Source organism: Canis lupus, chromosome 16, assembly GCF_011100685.1.
Source record: "Canis lupus familiaris isolate Mischka breed German Shepherd chromosome 16, alternate assembly UU_Cfam_GSD_1.0, whole genome shotgun sequence".
Lineage (NCBI taxonomy): Eukaryota > Metazoa > Chordata > Mammalia > Carnivora > Canidae > Canis > Canis lupus.
Window position 1 is genome coordinate 46,817,613 of NC_049237.1, and position 18,959 is coordinate 46,836,571.

General features: G+C 38.2%; 1 protein-coding gene across 7 annotated transcripts in view; it reads right to left on the bottom strand.

Annotated features, from left to right (window-relative positions):
* PRIMPOL (primase and DNA directed polymerase) overlaps positions 1 to 18,959 on the bottom strand; it is a 58,937-nt gene that overhangs the window by 28,147 nt on the left and 11,831 nt on the right. For 6 of the 7 annotated variants that reach the window (XM_038560419.1, XM_038560418.1, XM_038560413.1 and 3 more), the window contains 3 exons: positions 8,385 to 8,482; positions 7,364 to 7,493; positions 1,619 to 1,766 (listed from right to left, as the gene is read on the bottom strand). In XM_038560419.1, the coding sequence (XP_038416347.1) occupies positions 1,619 to 1,766; positions 7,364 to 7,493; positions 8,385 to 8,482 (376 nt within the window). The remainder of the gene's footprint in view (positions 1 to 1,618; positions 1,767 to 7,363; positions 7,494 to 8,384; positions 8,483 to 18,959) is intronic. The other variant, XM_038560417.1, reaches the window with a different exon arrangement.

The following is an 18,959-nucleotide window of genomic DNA, read 5'->3' on the forward strand; positions in this document are numbered from 1 at the left end:
ACATTTTCCAGAAGGTAGTAAGCAATCCTTCAAGGGCATGAGGCACATCGGTGGTATAATCCCAACACTCCAGCAGCTAACTAAATGAGTAATTGGAGAGAAAACAGCTCAGGGAGGACATCGACATTTCCACTTGGGTAGTTGGGTAGATGGTGGATACTGAAATACCTATCACAGGAGAAAGAGCAAATTTAAGGGAAAATGGGGAATGTGGCTTAGAAATGCTGAGTTTAGGACACCTGGGTGTCTCAGCAGTTTAATGCCTGCCTTCGGCTCAGGGTGTGATCCTGGAGTTTCAGGATTGAGTCCCACATCAGGCTCCCTGCATGCAGCCTGCTTCTTTCTCTATGTCTCTACCTCCCTCTCCGTGTTTCTCTCATGAATAAATAAAATCTTAAATAAATAAATAAATAAATAAATAAATAAATAAATAAATAAATCAAGCAAGCAAGCAAGCAAGCAAGCAAGCAAGCAAGCTGCATTTGAAGTATCCATGTGGGAATGTTTAAGATGCAGCTGTCTGTATGGGTCTGGCAGCAAGGAGGACAGTCTTGACTGAAGATGAAGACTTAGGTCATCAACACATGGATGGTGATCAGTCATGAGAGTGGATGATAATAAAGGTTATGGATAGAGCGAACAGAGGGATAAGGATACAGTCTACAATTATCAGTATCTAAGGGATGAAAGAAAAATGGAAGGCACGTCAACCATGCAACATAAAACAGGGCAGTAATAGGAGGCCCTCATACTTGGCAAACTAGGCCACTGTGACCTAGCATTAATCTAATTTAGCAATTAGGTTCCTGTCTCCTATGCCAGTCCTTTAGCGACTATGTTCGTCTTTTCCCCCATGTCCTCCTGAAACTATCAAACAAATGTAGTTCTGAAATGGATTACCTATTACCTGAACTTCAGTCATTCATCTGATATTTAGACCTAGAAATACTTGTTCAACTGCTGCTATGATAAACACTTGGGATTTGGGATTCTATTTAGACCTTGATTCTCAGTGTTCCCATTTGCCTATTTCCCCTTTAGAGTGACTTCATTTGATGCCTGGGCCTGCATCTCTCCATGTCCAGTCCCAGACAAACACTATCCTTATACTCTCAAGCTTACAAACAGAGATGTTTTTCCAATCCTGAGGTTCAGCCTGGAGCAATAAACAATAAAAAAAGCCTCTCCAGATGTGACCTGGAGCCCAAGGCCCAGTACTTATGAACTAAAAGCTAGGGCTAAGGCAAGGATCCAGCTCAGATGCATTTCACGTAGGACCTGAATTAGACCTCTCGTGCATTACTCAGAAAACTGCTGCAATGACTTCTGTTGGAGTAGAAACAAGTACCAGGCAATGCATGGCCATCCAACAGCTCTAGCAAGAGCCACTAATGCCAAGGACATCCTGAGTAGGCTAATGTGTCTAAAATGTGTCTAGAAGGGGAAGGTCGGTCTAGAAGTAAAGGCAAATCCTGAAGATGTGAAAAATCACATTTCATTATTTAGGATAGGTTACTAACCACAAAACCCAGCAAATATTTACAAAACTTTAAGAGGAAAAGGAAAATATGAGGATTTTAATAAAATCCTGTGACTTTTTAAAAAACAGTATACTTACCAACATGAATGTTATCTTTAAATGCCACATCGTGGAGCTGAAATATTAGATGGCGGCTAAATTTTTCATCAGTGCTGGAATCCAAGTTGAAAACATCTTCGGCTGAACAATCAACCCTGTATAGCTCTTGGAGTGCTTTACAAACGTGCTAGAAACATAAGGAAAATATAAGCAACATTTCAAACCGTTTTACAATTTTTCCATGAGCAAAATTCAGATATCTTGGTACAACTCTAACTCATTTTTTATTTTCTTATCTGAATACTTACTATGTAACAACTTCACCAAATTACTGATGTATAAAAATATTTAAATTATTATATGTGTTTATGTCCAAAACGTCATAGGCTCTCAGGAATAAAGACTTCCTAAAATTCGAACACTTTATCTTCAATATTTATCCCATCTAAAATCACAATAGAAATACTTCTTTTTAAGCATCTCTTTAAATATCACCTACAAGTGATATTTCACTTGAAAAAGTTACTAATTCCACTTTTTATAGCTTTAGTTTTCGGAAGGTTCCTCATATGTACTGAGCCAAAATCTACCTCTAAGAATATAGCCCTCTGGGGCTAGCTCCTGCCAGTTGTACATTATACATCATAAGCAGGCAGCAAATGCAGGTACAGGTGCACAAGATTTGGGATCAGAAAGACCTAGGTTTGAGTACTGGCTTTGCCACTTACCAGCTCTGTGACTTTGGTCAAGTCTAAACCTTATACTCCTCGCTTGCAAAATGGGATAATAATCTGACCTAACTTTTGGGATTGTTGTAAGGAGTAAATGACAAGATGAGAGTAAAGAGTTAGTACTATGCTTGGCATAGGTACCTGCTTAAAAGCATTAGCTGGGCAGCCACAAAACAGGTCACTTCTCCTGAAACTTTAGTCTTCTCACTTGCAAAATGAAGTCACTAAGAACCACCATACATGTCATCTTGACATTAGCAAAATGCTTATAAATTGCCAAACACAGGACATCTGGGTGGCTCAGTGGCTGAGTGTTTGTCTTCGGCTCAGGTTGTGATCCTGGGGTCCTGGGATCAAGCTCCACATCGGACTCCCCGTGGGGAACCTGCTTCTCCCTCTGCCTATGTCTCTGCCTCTCTCTGTGTGTCTCTCGTGAATAAATAAATAAAATCTTAAAAAAAAAAAAAACCAAACTGCCAAGTTTGTATAACAACAGTTATAAATTGTATTAATTGATGTTATTTTGGCACTATTATAGCAACCCCTCCACGCTCTCTGTATTCTTCAATAAATTCTCACTTTTTCAGAGGCCTCTTCAATTTCCTTCTCTACCTCAAATTCCCCCTTCATACGCTATCACCATTCATAGCACTTAGACAGCTACCATCCTATGTTCAGTTGTGTGATTATTTTGACCACAGTTTCCTCTCCATTACAGAGGCTACATCACACTATCTGTTCTCTCCTGCTTCTGTAGAGACAGGATACTGATTACCCAGATTCAAGGCCATCCAAAATAAAGACCACACCTCCCAGACTCCCTGGCAATGAGGTGTGGCCACAAGACCAAGTTCAGGCCATTGGGATGTAAACAAAAGGAAAGCAGGTGACTTCTAAGTTATACTCCTAGAGGGGAGAGGCACGCCCGTCCCTTCACCATGTTCTGCTGACTGGAAAGCAGACATTGTGGTAGTGAGTCATGTGGACAATGTACATAAAGGCAACATTCAGAAAAAAAAAAAAAAAAAAGGCAACATTCAGGAATGAGTAGAGCAACAAGCTTAGTCTCTAACGTAATGGAGCCATATCCAGATACTACATGAGGGAGAAATAACTTTCTATCTTGTTTAAGCCACTTTAAGTTTTTATTATGGCAAACAGACTTATCCTCATTTGTTATTCTCCAATAGACTATAAATTCTATGAAGGCAGAAACCATGTCTCTGTGGGTTAAACCACTATATTCCTCATGTCTATGCATCCTGATACTTAATAGAGGCTGAAACATTTTTTTTTAAACATTTTTGATAAATGAATAAATTCAAGTTTTGTCCTTTGGAGCTATACAGAACAAATGCAGTGACTCCATAAGTTAAACAAACAAAATTTAATCCTCATTATCTAAGTTAACCTTCCTAAATTTTAAATAAAAATTCAAGACATTTAAATATTAGAACCATAAACTCCATAAGTTAAAAATATGATTATTTGAGCAATGTTACCTGTCAGCATAGTGTTAAAAATGCACTGGCACCAGAGTTGATTCCATTTGGCAGAAGGGGCTTACTAAAATTTGTCAGTTAGGTCATAGACTCAAGGGGTGACATGTTATCACTAGCTATTATTAGTCAGTTACTTCTTAACCATCTGTTAAGAGCTAATCTTGTTTTTTTTTTAAGATTTTATTTATTCATTAGAGACAGAGAGAGAGAGGCAGAGACACAGGCAGAGGGAGTAGCAGGCTCCATTCAGGGAGCCCAAAGCGGGATTCGATCCTGGATCCCCAGGATCACGCCCTGGGCTGAAGGCAGACGCTCAACTGTTGAGCCACCCGGGCTGCCCTGGTAAGAGCTAATCTAACTTATTCCACTTCACAAGGAGACTCAAAAGAAAAAGTGCTTACTGGATTAGACACTTGTTATACAAAGTAACCAATAAGTGAAATTAATCTCCATGTAACTATTTATTAGTTAAGATAATATTACTTAAAGATAATATTAGAAAATAATATTACTTAAAATAATCCTGGGGTGCCTGGATTAAGCACCCACCCTTTGTTCAACTCAGGTCGTGATCCCAGGGTTATGGGATGGAGCCTTCAACTCTGCTGAAGATCTCTCTCCCTCTGCCTCTCCCCCTACTCATAGAGGTGCACACACTGCTATACCCAGCAAGTAAGCCCAGTGTGTAGAAATTGATACAAAAGACCACAAATAGATAAAGCGATCTTAAGAACAAAGAATAAGGCTGGAAGTATCACACTTCCAGATTTCAAACTATACCACACAGCTATAGTAATCAAAACAGTATGGTACTGGCACAAAAGTGCACACATAAATCAATGAAACAGAATAGAGAGCCCAGAAATAAACCCACAATTAATTGGCCAATTATTCTACAATGAAGAAGGAAAGAATATACAATGGATAAAAGACAGGGTTTTCAATAAATAGTGCTAGGAAAACTGAACAGCTACATGCAAAATAATTCGCTTTCTTACATCATATACAAAAATAAACTCAAAATGGATTAAAGATCTAAACTGAAGACCTGAAACCATACAACTCCTTGAAGAAAATATAGGCAATAATCTCTTGGACATTCGCCTTAGCATTATTTTTTGGATCTGTCTCCTCAGGTAAGGGTAACAAAAGTAAAAATAAACAACTGGGACTACATAAAACTAAACAGCTTTTGCACAGTGAAGGAAACCATCAACAAAAACAAAAAGACAACCTACTAAATGGGAGAAGATATTTACAAATGATCTGATAAGGGATTAATATCTAAAATATATAAAGAACTCCTATAACTGAACACACACACACACACACAAAAACCCCACCTGATTTTTAAAATGTGCAGAGGACCAGAATAGATAGACCTTTTTCCAAAGACATACAGATGGTCAACAAACACAGGAAGAAATGCTTAACATTACTAATCATCAGAGAAATGCAAATCAAAACCACAATGAGGTATTACCTTGCACAAGCCAGAACAGCTATCAAAAAGACAAGAAATAACAAGTACTGGCAAGGATGTAGAGAAAAGGGAACTCTTGGGCACTGTTAGTGGGAATGTAAATTGGTGCAGGCTCTATGGAAAACAGTATGGCGATTTCTCCAAAAGTTAAAAATAGAACTACCAATTCCATTCCTGGCTATTTACCCAAAGAAAACAAAAACACTAATTCAAAAAATGCACTCCCATGTTTACTGCAGCATTATTTCCCCTAGCCAAGATATGGAAGACACCTAAGTGTACACTGATAGATAAATGGATAAAGAAGATGTGATATATATAAAATCACTCAGCCATGAAAAAGAATAAAATTTTGCCATTTGCTAGCACCAGTATTATGCTAAGTGGAATAAGTCAGACAGGAAAAGTTAAATACCACATGGTTTCATTTATCCGTGTAATCTAAAAAACCAAACAAACCAAAACAGACTCAAAAATCCACAGAGAGCAAACTGTGGATTCAAGAGAGGAGGAAAGTAGGAATATGGGACAAATAGGTGAAGAAGATTAAGAGATACAAACTTGCAGTTATAAAATAAAAAAGTCGCAGGCATATATGCAGGGAACATAGTCATTAATATTATAATAAGTTTATATGGTTATAAATGGAAACTAGACTTACCATGGTGAATAATACATATAAACGTTGAAACATTGTTATACCCCTGAAACTAATAGTATTAGATGTCAATTATATTTCATAATAAAAAAATAAACCTAAGGGGAGGGGAAATCAAGAGAAAGCTAACATTTCATGATTTTTTTTAAGTATTTGCATACATTTTTCCAATTTTTTTTTAAAATAGAGTGATTCAACATAATCAGCAGATACTCTTTATCAAAAACATTTTGAGATACATTTTTAAAGTTATAAGACATGTCATCTGTAGTTAAAATCTAAAAAAAAAAAATTAAGGGGTGTCTGGGTGACTCAGTTGGGTGTCTGACTCTTGATTTCAGTGGCTCAGGTCATGATCTCAGGGATTCTCTCTCTCCCTCTTTTCTCTTTCCCATCCCCCACACACTCTCTCCAAAAAAAAAAAAAAAAAAAAGAGAAAGAAAGAAGAAAGAAAATTAAGGGATGCTGGGTGGCTCAGTCGGTTAGGCGTCTAATTATTTATTTCAGCCCAGGTTGTGATCTCGGGGTTGGGTGATGGGGACTCACATCTGGCTCTGTGCTCAGTGCAGAGTCTGCTTGGGATTCTCTCTCTCCCTCTGCCCCTTCCCTGACTCACTCATTCTTTCTCTCTCAAAATAAAAACTTAAATTAAAAAAATTTTTAAAAGGGAAAGGACAAAACAAATTAATCAATAAACATTAATATCTACTTTGAACCCAAACAATAGCTAATATGTACTAAAATCTTGAAGGTTTTATAAACAAACATTAATAGACTTTAGTTGAACAAGCCCATATTATTTCTTCTGTTAGTAACTTCCTGGTTGACACTGCTAAATCAAAAACATATACTAGAATTACAGTCTTTTCTCTTTGCTAAAAATAGTAACTATATTTCTAGGCCATAATTTTTACCAATAGTGTAGGACCTGGAATAGGAGTTAAGACCTAGACCTTTTTAGACCTTCGTTTCCTCATTTGTGATGGTGTAAGGCAAAATACTTTCCAGAATTTCTTCTAGGATAAAAATTAGCATATAATTATTCATCTAAGTTTTCCTGAAATTCATCTCAGTACCTGATTTTTAAAATAAAAATGACTTTGCTTAACTTTTACCAGAGTCAGCTACTTGTTATACAGAGAGTTAATATATAATTTAAAAATAGAAAGTTTCCAAACTGTCACCTTTCTCAAGCCTATCTTTTACAGAAATGTGCTAACATCACAATATGTATAGACCTAATGTTTTAGAAGTTTACTCAGGGAAGTCATATTAAGAAAGGAAAGTCAAAAGGAAGAGAAGGTGAAACACAGAACCCAAATATTGCATAGGCTGGGTTCACTTACTGAATGAATAAGTTAATGAAGAGAGATACAGATATAAAGAGAAAAACCTGAATCTGAAATTTACCTCAATAAGTAATGCAACCATCTTCTTCCCGTCAGCTTCTGGATTGGCAAGTTTGTTATATTCCAAATCAAAATAAAGCTTGCACACAGCATTTTCAGGAATGACTTCATAGCAGTGTAAGAGATTTCTTCTGAATTGAAATAACTCAAGATTGTTAGGTTTACATCTTATACCTTTTAAGTCACAGTAGTTGATCTTATAACTCAAGATGCTGCATTAAGTGTGATTTAATGACATATAACTATGGCATAATGAAGACATGGCACAGTGAACTGCTCACCGTAGGATAATGGATCATATTATTCAGAGCTTCCATCATAGATGTAACAATCATATTCTGTAACATTATTTAACTTGAACATATGGTCAACCTCATGCTGTTATTTATTCATAGATAATTTTGACATTGTATGACACTTCTTTTGTTTTTTGTGTCATGATAGAAAAAATCTTGTCTGAGAAAAGAACTTCCTTTCTCAAACTGGAATCCCAGGATCACATATATTTTTAGGATTCAGTAAGTTTTTTATGAGAGTTTTTAAGTTTTGTATTTTCATTAGGAAAACGGTATTTTAAAAATCAGCTAAAGACATATTCTGAATCACCTGACTTCAGTGAACTTTCAATGCTCATGTATGGAACAAGAGATAGGACTTTAACACGGGTAAATAAGAATAGATATTGGCTCAGTTAATAAATGATGACTTGTTCTAAGTGAAGGCCAGATGGCATCCAATAGAAGTAAAAGGTTTGTAATTTGAACAAAAAGTGATGGGGGAATTGTGTCATCACATGTACAGGAACTCAAAACACACACACAATTGCACACTTTTCTCCCAGCACCTGGTAAAATCATTCAGGGCTGCTATGACAAGAAAGCTCCAGAATTCAATTCTACTAGTAAAGAAGTAACCAATTGTGGGATTGAGAACTACAGCACTTAATTCTACCAAAATTAATTTCACGAATATTACTAGATGAAGGAAATGTAAGTTTAATGTGTCGTCCTTTACAGACTTACCGGGATTTATAATAAAACCAAAGCTGAGCATAGGTTGTCACCAGGTAAATACGTTGTCCATCATCCACTTTGTATTCCAAAGCAAATACATGAACATCCTTTTAAAAATCAAAAATAATGTTAAAAAATTAATAAAGCACAAATCCAAAATCAACTATCTATTCAATATTCATGAAGAATTTTATCACCTTGGAAAACTGAAATCTGAACATCTTTACTACTAAAAACAAGAAAAATAATCATTACATCTAATGATTAAAAAAATCTAATTATATTTAGTTTTATTCACTCAAGTAACACCCGTTCAAAGGCATAAACAATTCAAATACCCAGATCAAAAAGAAAAAAGAGAAAAATCACTTTGCAATCACTCTAGCTTGACCTCCAATTATAGCTTTACTTGCTAGTTTATGAAATTAAGCTTATTTTTTAAAGATATTTATTCATTTCAGAGAAAGCATGCATTAGAGGGAGGGGCAAAGGGAGAGAGTGAGAGAATCTCAAGCCAACTCTGCACTGAGTGTGTTGCCTGAATTGGGGCTTGATCTCACAACACTGAGATCACAACCTGAGCACAAACCAAGAGTCACTCAATCGACTGTGCCACCCACGTGCCCCATTTAAACTTATTTTTCAAAACAACTTAAATGTTATTATAAATGACTTGGGCTAAAATTAATAAATTTTCTAATACATATAAAAACATGTGGGAAATAATTTTTTTTAAGATTTTATTTATTTGCCCTTTCACAGAGATGGCACCAAAGGCAAAGAAGGAAGCCCCTGCCCCTCTCAAAGCCAAAGCCAAAGCAAAGGCTTTGAAAGCTAAGAAAGCAGTGCTGAAAGGCGTGCAAAAAAAAGATCACAAAAAAAAGATCACAAAAAAAAGATCTTCAAATCACTACATTCCGATGACCCAAGACCCTGAGTCTCCAAAGGCAGCCCAAATATCCTTGAAAGAGCGCCCCCAGGAGAAACAAGCTTGATCACTACGCCATCAAGTACCCCCTGACTACTGAGTCACCCATGAAGAAAATAGAAGACAACAACACACTTGTGTTCATTGTGGATGTCAAGGCCAAAAGGCACCAGATCAAACAGGCTGTGAAGCAGCTCTATGACATTGATGTGGCCAAGGTCAACACCTTGATCCATCAGGCCTGATGGAGAGAAGAGAGCATATGTTCGATTGGCTCCTGACTACAATGTTTTGGATGTTGGGATCCATCAACAAAACTGGGATCATCTAAACTGAGTCCTGCTGGCTATAAATCTAAATATAATTTTTTTCACCATAAAAAAAAAAGATTTTATTTATTTGAGAGAGAGAAAAAGAGATAGCATGAGTGGAGGGAGGGGCGGAGGGGGAGAGATGGAGACTCTCTGCTGAGCAGGGAGCCTGACACAGGTCTTGATCCCAGAATTCTAAGATCATATAACCTGAGCCAAAGTCAGACGCTTAACTAAATGAGCCACTCAGGCACCCCAGAAACAAAATTTTTTTTAAAGATTTTTATTTATTTATTCATGAGAGAGACAGAGACAGAGAGAGGCAGAGACACAGGCAGAGGGAGAAACAGCTCCATACAGGGAGCCCGACATGGGACTCGGTCCCAGGACTCCAGGATCACACCCTGGGCCGAAGGCAGGTGCTAAACCGCTGAGCCACCCAGGGATCCCCAGAAACAAATTTTTTAAGCAGCATATTTGCACGTTAATATTAAAAGCTTAAGTTTTAAAATGTTTACCTTTTAACAAGTAATAGTCTTTTCTATGAGAAATATTTTTTTAAAGATTTATTTTTATTCGTTTATGATAGACATAGAAAGAGAGAGAGGCAGAAACACAGGCAGAGGGAGAAGCAGGCTCCACGCCGGGAGCCCGACGTGGGACTCGATCCTGGGACTCCAGGATCGCGCCCTGGGCCAAAGGCAGGCGCCAAACCACTGACCCACCCAGGGATCCCGAGAAACATTTTTTTAAAGGTTAACTGCTGTGGCACTTGATATAACCATTTGTAACTGCTGACACAAAGAGTTTCTTCTAATAAAGGGATACACAAGTTCTTTTCTTTCCATTTAGTTAACAGAAGCACTTAAGCCTATAAAGGAAATAAACTTCCATTTTCAGAAGTGAGATTTCAATAAGGGATTAAGTTACTGACATTAAAAATCTTCCTGAGATAAATTTTTACAAATTGCTGATTATTAAATTCATCAATCATACTGTTATTCTTTTTTATTCAAGATCAAATGAATCTGTCAGGATTTTAATTTCCAACACTTGAATTAATTAGGTTTACACAAAATGAGCACAAAAAGCTGTTATTATATTTCCTAAACTATTCTGATGAGATCTGAGTTAGTGTCTCTTTACAAGGGAAGGAAGGGTCTAAAAAACTTTAAGCAAGCTGAGTTTTTATGTAGTATCCAAGATCAGAATCATGATATATCTATGTTAGACTTCACATATGCACCTTTTCGTACTTCTTTATATTCCTCACAGTGCCAAACAAATGATGTGCAATACACATTTATTTTGAGCATCGCACCATTCAAGACTAGCAAATAGCAACCACTTCTTAACCCATGTACCTAATATGTTGGAAATTATTACTATAAATCCACTTGATTACTCCAAAGCACAAAAGGAGAGCGCAGAAAGTTAAATCCATGTTTGCTTTGGTGGTATGATTTAAGGCCCAGGGCTTATAATCTCTATAATATTTGAGACATTTTATTTTCCTATTGCTTCAATTCAATTTTCCTTCCTAATTTCATCCTTAAAAGTTTCATACTACACTCAGTCACTTCCTCCTATTTCTGGGGGTATTGGTTTTGTTCTCCACGAGATCTAGTCATTCTATTGTTTTTCAATTCTGGGGATATGGTCATTCTTCCTGTAAGCACAGCTTCTTTTAACTGTCATCACATGAGAGCAAGACAAGGCTGAGTAGGATGCTGAGCTCGCCTCCCACGGTCGCTGGGGAAACCACCACACATAAGGCAACTTGCTCTGAAAACAGCCGAAGACTGACCCCAAGAACAGATCTTTCATGGCTTAAGATGTAAAAAGAAGGCCACATCAAGAAGTGTAGGAGAGGCTAAAATGAAAATAGGAACCAAACCCTGGTACCGAGGCCCATAAGCAGAACGGTTAGCACAGGCATGGAAGTCCTCCCAGAAGAGAAAAAGGATCATGCCCCACATGGGGCACCCCTGTGCCTGGGGACCTGCAGCAGGAAGAGGGAGAAGGAATCCTGGGGTTCCCAATCCCTATTAGGTCTCATTCTGAAAATCAGCAGGACTTAACTCCTCCCAGAGATTCAGAGGCTCTGAGAAACAGACTCTATTCTTCAAGGGCCAGCACGCTACATTACTTGGTCCAAGAGCCAGCACACAGCAGCAGCAGTTTGTTGGTTTTTTTTTTTTAAGATTTATTTATTTAGGGATCCCTGGGTGGTGCAGCGGTTTGGCGCCTGCCTTTGGCCCAGGGCGCGATCCTGGAGACCCGGGATCGAATCCCACATCAGGCTCCCAGTGCATGGAGCCTGCTTCTCCCTCTGTCTGTGTCTCTGCCTCTCTCTCTCTCTCTCTCTCTCTCTCTCTCTCTGTGACTATCATAAATAAATAAAAAAATTAAAAAAAAAAAAAGATTTATTTATTTATTTATGATAGACATATATATAGAGAGAGGCAGAGACAAAGGAGGAGGGAGAAGCAGGCTCCATGCCAGGAGCCCGATGTGGGACTCGATCCCGGGACTCCAGGATCGTGCCCTGGGCCAAAGGCAGGCGCCAAACCGCTGAGCCACCCAGGGATCCCAGCAGCAGCAGTTTGAAGAGTGATTGGGTTATCATACACATGAAGAAGATTCACTGACTAATTTTTGGACAAGTGCCAGAGGAACAAAGATAGGTAGGAGCTTCCTCTAGACATGCGAGTGCTAGCAGGTGCCATTTCCCTTGCCGTCCTCTGGCCTAGCTGGGGTCAGTCCTGACTCTTTGCCTACCTTCCCAGCACTGCTTGCCCCCGCTGTGTTCCCCAGCACACTGGTCCCATCTAACCTGCTTGCCCTGACAGGTGCTCATGGAAAGTGGCTCTTATCCCACCATACCCGGCAGACAGCATTGGTTGGGACCAGCATCCCCAAAAAGCAACAACCACTCCACCACACCCAACAGACAGCCTCTGCCAGTATTGGCACCCTTCCAAAGCGAGTCCTGCCCCAGGCAGTTGAGGACCCAGCCCAGTCCACCAGATGGCCACAGCAGTTGCGGCCAGGCCCCTCAGCCAGATGCGTCAGGATTCACCCAGGCCAAGCAGCACACCTGCAGCAGCTACAGCCACACCCAGGCCTGTCTCCCAACAGCACAGAGGGGCCGGCACTGTCCACCAGTGTGACTGCACGAGTTGCAGCCAGTCATGAGAATCAGCTGATCTGGGGGGCCAGGATTGCCCACTAGTGCACCCAGAGTAGCCAAGGCCACAGTTACTGCTGACAGGAAGGCTGAGGACAAGCCCCTGCAACCAGGGTGCAAGCAGCAGCAGTCCAGTCACGACAGGACTGGTCACATGCAGCCACAAGAGAACACCCCTAGAGTGACTGGTTCTTGTAACCAGTGGTGGTTGTGCTTCTGGGCCCCATTGGACACAAGTGACATAAAGCCACTACTCTGAAGACCAGGAGACAGAGCTGACCCACATAATACATAAAAACAAACACAGAAAGTCAGACAAAATAAGGAGATAGAGGACTATGTTCCCAACAAAAGAATAAGACAAAATCTCAGAAAAAGAAGAAGAGATACACAACCTACCTGACAGTGCAAAGTAATGGTCATAAAGATGCCTACCAGACTTAGAAAATAAAACAAGACAAAATCAGAGAGGGAGACAAACCATAAGAGTCTCTTAACTATAGGAGACAAACTGAGGGTCACTGGAAGGGGGGGGGGGGTGTCCCTGGGTGATGGGCATTAAGGAGGGCACGTGGTGTGATGAGCACTGGGTGTCATATAAGACTGATGAATCTCTGACCTCTACCTCTGAGACTAATGATACACTATGTTACTTAATTAAATTTAAATAAAAAATAAAAGAACTTACAACTTAAAAAAAGAAAATGCTTTGCACACTTGAGAGAAGAGTGGATGTACTTTGAGAACTTCAACAAAGAAACAGAAGACGTAAAAGAGAAGGAATCAGGGCTAAAGTTTCCGGACAAAATTTAAGAGTTCATCACTGCTAAACTGGCCTTGCAACAAATGTTAAAAGGATTTCTTTAAAAGGAAAGGAGGGATCCCTGGGTGGCGCAGCGGTTTGGCGCCTGCCTTTGGCCCAGGGCGTGATCCTGGAGACCCGGGATCGAATCCCACGTCGGGCTCCCGGTGCATGGAGCCTGCTTCTCCCTCTGCCTGTGTCTCTGCCTCTCTCTCTCTCTCTCTCTCTCTCTGTGACTATCATAAATAAATAAAAAATTTAAAAAAATAAAAAAATAAAAAAAAATAAAAGGAAAGGAAAAGAATACAACTAGAAGAAAATTATTAAAGGGAAAAATTTCACTGTTCAAAGAAAATAGATAGTAAAAGCAGATCAATCACTTATAAAGCTAGTATGAAGGTTAAAAAACAAAAGCAGTAAAGTATCTACAAAAATTGTTAAGGGATACACAAAATAAATAGATGTAAAACATAACAACATACTCTTAAACATGGAGGTGGGAAGTAAAAATGTAGTACTTTGAGAATGTGTTGGAACATCATCAACTATCATCTATATGTACTGCTGTATACATAAGATGTTATACATGTACCTCATGGTAACTACACACCAAAACCTGTAACAGATAAACAAAAATATCAAGAGGGAGGAATCCAAGCATAACACTAAAGAAAGTCATCAATCACAAGAAAAGACAGCAAGAAGGAAGAAATGAGAACTACAAAAACAACAAGAAAACAATTAATAAAATGGCAATAGGTACATATCTGTCAATAACTGCTTTTTTTTTAAAGATTTATTTATTTATTCATGAGACACACACACACACACACAGAAGCAGAGACATAGGCAGAGGGAGAAGCAGACTCTTTGCAGGAGCCCAAAGAGGGACTCGATCCCAGATCCTGGGATCAGGACCTGAGCCACAGGCAGCTGCCCAACCGCTATGACACCCAGGCATCCAAATAACTGCTTTAAATGTAGATGGACTAAAAAAAAAAATTAAAAAAAAATAAATGTAGATGGACTAAATGCTCCAATCAAACGACAAAGCACAATTGAATGGCTAAAAAACCAAAACGCATTTATATACTGCCTTCAAGAGACTTCAGACTGAAAGACATAGACTGAAAAAGAAGGATGGAAAAAGATATTCCCTGTAAATGCAAATGAAAAAAAAAGCAGGAGTAGCAATACTTATATCTGACAAAGTAGATGTATGACAAACGTTGTAAAAAGAGACAAAGGCATAACATAGGGGCTTCTGGGTGGCTCAATCAGTTGAGCACCCAACACTTGGTTTTAGCTCAGGTCATGATCTCAGAGTCCTGGAATTGAGCCCCATGTTGGACTCTGCATTGAGCAAGGAGTCTGCTTGAGATTTTCTCCCTCTGCCCCTCCCTCCATTCTTATGCTTTCTAATAAATATATAAATCTTTTAAAGAAAGAGAGAGAACATGACAAAATGATAAAGTGATCAATCTAACAAGAGGATATAACAATTGTAAATGTTTATGCACCCAACATAGGAGCACCTAAATATATAAGGTATTAATAGACAAAGAGGGAGAAAGTGACAGTAATACAGTAATAGTAGGATACTTTACCACTCCACTTACATCAATGGACAGATCATCCAGACAGAAAATCTACAGAGTAAAACTGGCTTTGAATGACACATTAGACAATATGCATTTAAAATATATACAGAACATTTCATCCCCAAACAGAAGAAAACATATTCTTTTCAGTGTACATAGAACATTCTCAGGATAGATCACATAGTAGGCCACCAAACAAGTCTCAATAAACTTAAAAGGACTGAAATTCTACCAAGCATCTTTTCCAACAATAATGAAACTAAAAATCAATTGCAAGAAAAAAACTGGAAATAACACGTGGAGAATAAACAACATGCTACTAAACAACCAGTGGGTCAATGGGGTCAATGGAGAAATCAAAGAGGGAATCAAAAAATACCTAGATACAAGAGAAAATGTAAATGTAATGGTTCAAAAATCTATGGGACACAGTAAAAGCAGTTCTAAGAGGGAATTTTATAGCAATACAGGCCTACTTCAAGAAACCAGAAAAATCTCAAAAAAGCAATCTAAACTTACACCTAAAGGAACTAGCAAAACCAGAACAAACAAAGCCCAAATCAGAAGGAAGAAAATAGAGATCGGAGTGGAAATAAATGAAATAGACACTAAAAAGACAATAGAAAAGATCAATGGAATTAAGAGCTGATTCTCTAAAAAGATAAAATTAACATAGTCAGACTCATCAAGAATAAAAAAGAGGACTCAAAAATGAAATCAGGAATCAACAAAAAGTTACAACTGACACCACAAAAATACAAAGGTTTATAAGAGACTACTATGAGAAAGTGTATGTAATAAACTGGAAGACTTAGAAGAAATGGATGAAGACTGAATTAGGAAGAAATAGAGTATCTGTACAGATGGATTACTAATAATGAAACTGAATTGGTAATCAAAAAATTCCCCAAAAAGGGACGGGACAAGATGGCGGAAGAGCAGGTCCCCAAGTCAAGTGTCCCCACCAAATTATGTAGGTAAGTTTCAAATCATCCTGAAAACCTACGAATTCAGCCTAAGATTCAAAGAGAGAACAGCTGGAACACTACAGAGAAGAATTCATGCTTCTAACAAGTACAACTTGTTTAAAAAAAAAAAACAAGTAAAACTTGTTTTTAGCCACTCTACACTGAGCAAAATGACTAGAAGGAAGAACTCACCACAAAAGAAAGAATCAGAAACAGTCCTCTCTCCCACAGAGTTACAGAACTTGGATTACAATTCAATGTCAGAAAGCCAATTCAGAAGCACAATTATAAAGCTACTAGTGGCTCTGGAAAAAAGCATAAAGGATTCAAGAGACTTCATGACTGCAGAATTTAGATCTAATCAGGCCGAAATTAAAAATCAATTAAATGAGATGCAATCCAAACTGGAGATCTTAATGACGAGGGTTAATGAGGTAGAAGAATGAGTGAGTGACACAGAAGACAAGTTGATGGCAAGGAAGGAAGCTGAGGAAAAAAGAGAAAAACAATTAAAAGATCATGAGGAAAGGTTAAGGGAAATAAATAACAGCCTCAGAAGGAAAAATCCATGTTTAATTAGGGTTCCAGAGGACACTGAAAGGGATAGAGGACCAGAAAGTGTATTTGAACAAATCATAGCTGAGAACTTCCTAACTCGGAGAGGGAAACAGGCATTCAGATCCAGGAGATAGAAAGATTCCCCCCCTCCAAATCAATAAAAACCGTTCAACACCCCGACATTTAATAGTGAAACTTGCAAATTCCAAAGATAAAGAGAAGATCCTTAAAGCAGCAAGACAAGAGATTCCTAACTTATATGGGGAGTATTGGGTTAACAGCCGACCTCTCTACAGAGACCTGGCAGGCCAGAAAGTGCTGGCAGGATATATTCAGGGTCCTAAATGAGAAGAACATGCAGCCAAGAATACTCTATCCAGCAAGGCTCTCATTCAGAATAGAAGGAGAGATAAAGGGCCTCCAAGATAGGCAGAAACTGAAAGACTATGTGACCACCAAACCAGTTCTGCAAGAAATATTAAGGGGGACTCTGTAAAAGAAAGAGGAAGTCCAAAGAAATAATCCACAAAAACAGAGACTGAATAGGTATTATGATGACACTAAATTCATCTTTCACTAGTAACTCTGAACATGAATGGGTCTAATGATCCCATCAAAAGGTGCAGGGTTTCACAGACTGGATAAAAGAGCAAAACCCATCTATTTGCTGTCTATAAGAGACTCATTTTAGACCTAAGGACACATACAGCCTGAAAATAAAAGGTTGGAGAGCCATTTACCATTCAAATGGTCCTCAAAAGAAAACAGGGGTAGCAATCCTCATATCAGATAAATTAAAGTTTATCCCAAAGACTATAGTAAGAGATGAAAAGGGACACTATATCATACTTAAAGGATCTATCCAACAAGAGGACCTAACAATCATGACTATTTATGCCCCGAATGTGGGAGCTGCCAAGTATATCAATTAATAACCAAAGTAAAGACATATTAAAACAAAACAAAACAAAACAAAAAACAAAGTTAAGACATATTTAGATAATAATACACTTATACTTCAACATGGCGCTTTCTGTAAATGACAGATCTTCTAAGTACAACATCTCCAAAGAAACAAGAGCTTGAAATGATACACCGGACCAGATGGACTTCACAGATATTTACAGAACTTTACATCCAAACGCAACTGAATACACATTCTTCTCAAGTGCACATGGAACTTTCTCCAGAATATACCACATGCTGGGTCACAAATCAGGTCTTAACCCATACCAAAAGATTAGAATTGTCCCCTGCATATTTTCAGACCATAATGCTTTGAAACTAGAACTATATCACAAGAAGAAATTTGGAAGAAATTCAAACATGTGGAGGTTAAGAACCATCCTGCTAAAAGATGAATGGGTCAACCAGCAAATTAGAGAAGAATTAAAAAGATTCATGGAAACTAATGAGAATGAAGATATAACCGTTCAAAATCCTTGGGATATAGCAAAAGCAGTCCTGAGAGGGAAATACATCATAATACAGGCATCCCTCAAAAAATTGGAAAAAAAATCAAATACAAAAGCTAATCTTGCACCTAAAGGAACTGAAGAAAGAACAGCAAATAAAACCTACACCCAGCAGAAGAAGAACGTTAATAAAGATTCAAGCAGAACTCAATGAAATAGAGACCAGAAGAATTGTGGAACAGATCAACAAAACCAGGAGTTGGTTCTTTGAAAGAATTAATAAGATAGATAAACCATTAGCCAGCCTTATTAAAAACAAAAGAGAAAAGACTCAAATTAACAAAATCACAAATGAAAAAGGAGAGATCACCACCAATACCAAGGAAATACAAATGATTTTAAAAACATATTATGAGCAGCTATAAGCCAATAAATTAGGCAATCTAGAAGAAATGGACACATTTCTGGAAAACCACAAACTACCAAAACTGGAACAGGAAGAAACAGAAAACCCGAACAGGCTGATAGCCAGGGAGGAAATTGAAGCAGTCATCAAAAACCTCCAAAACACAAAAGTCCAGGGCCAGATGGCTTCCTAGGGGAATTCTATCAAATGTTTAAAGGAGAAACAATACCTATTCTACTAAAGCTGTTCCAAAAGATAGAAAGATATGGAATACTTCCAAACTTGTTCTACGAGGCCAGCATCACTTTAATACCAAAACTAAAGACCCCACTGAAAAGAATTATAGACCAATATCCCTGATCAACACAGATGCAAAAATTCTCAACAAGATACTAGTCAATAGGA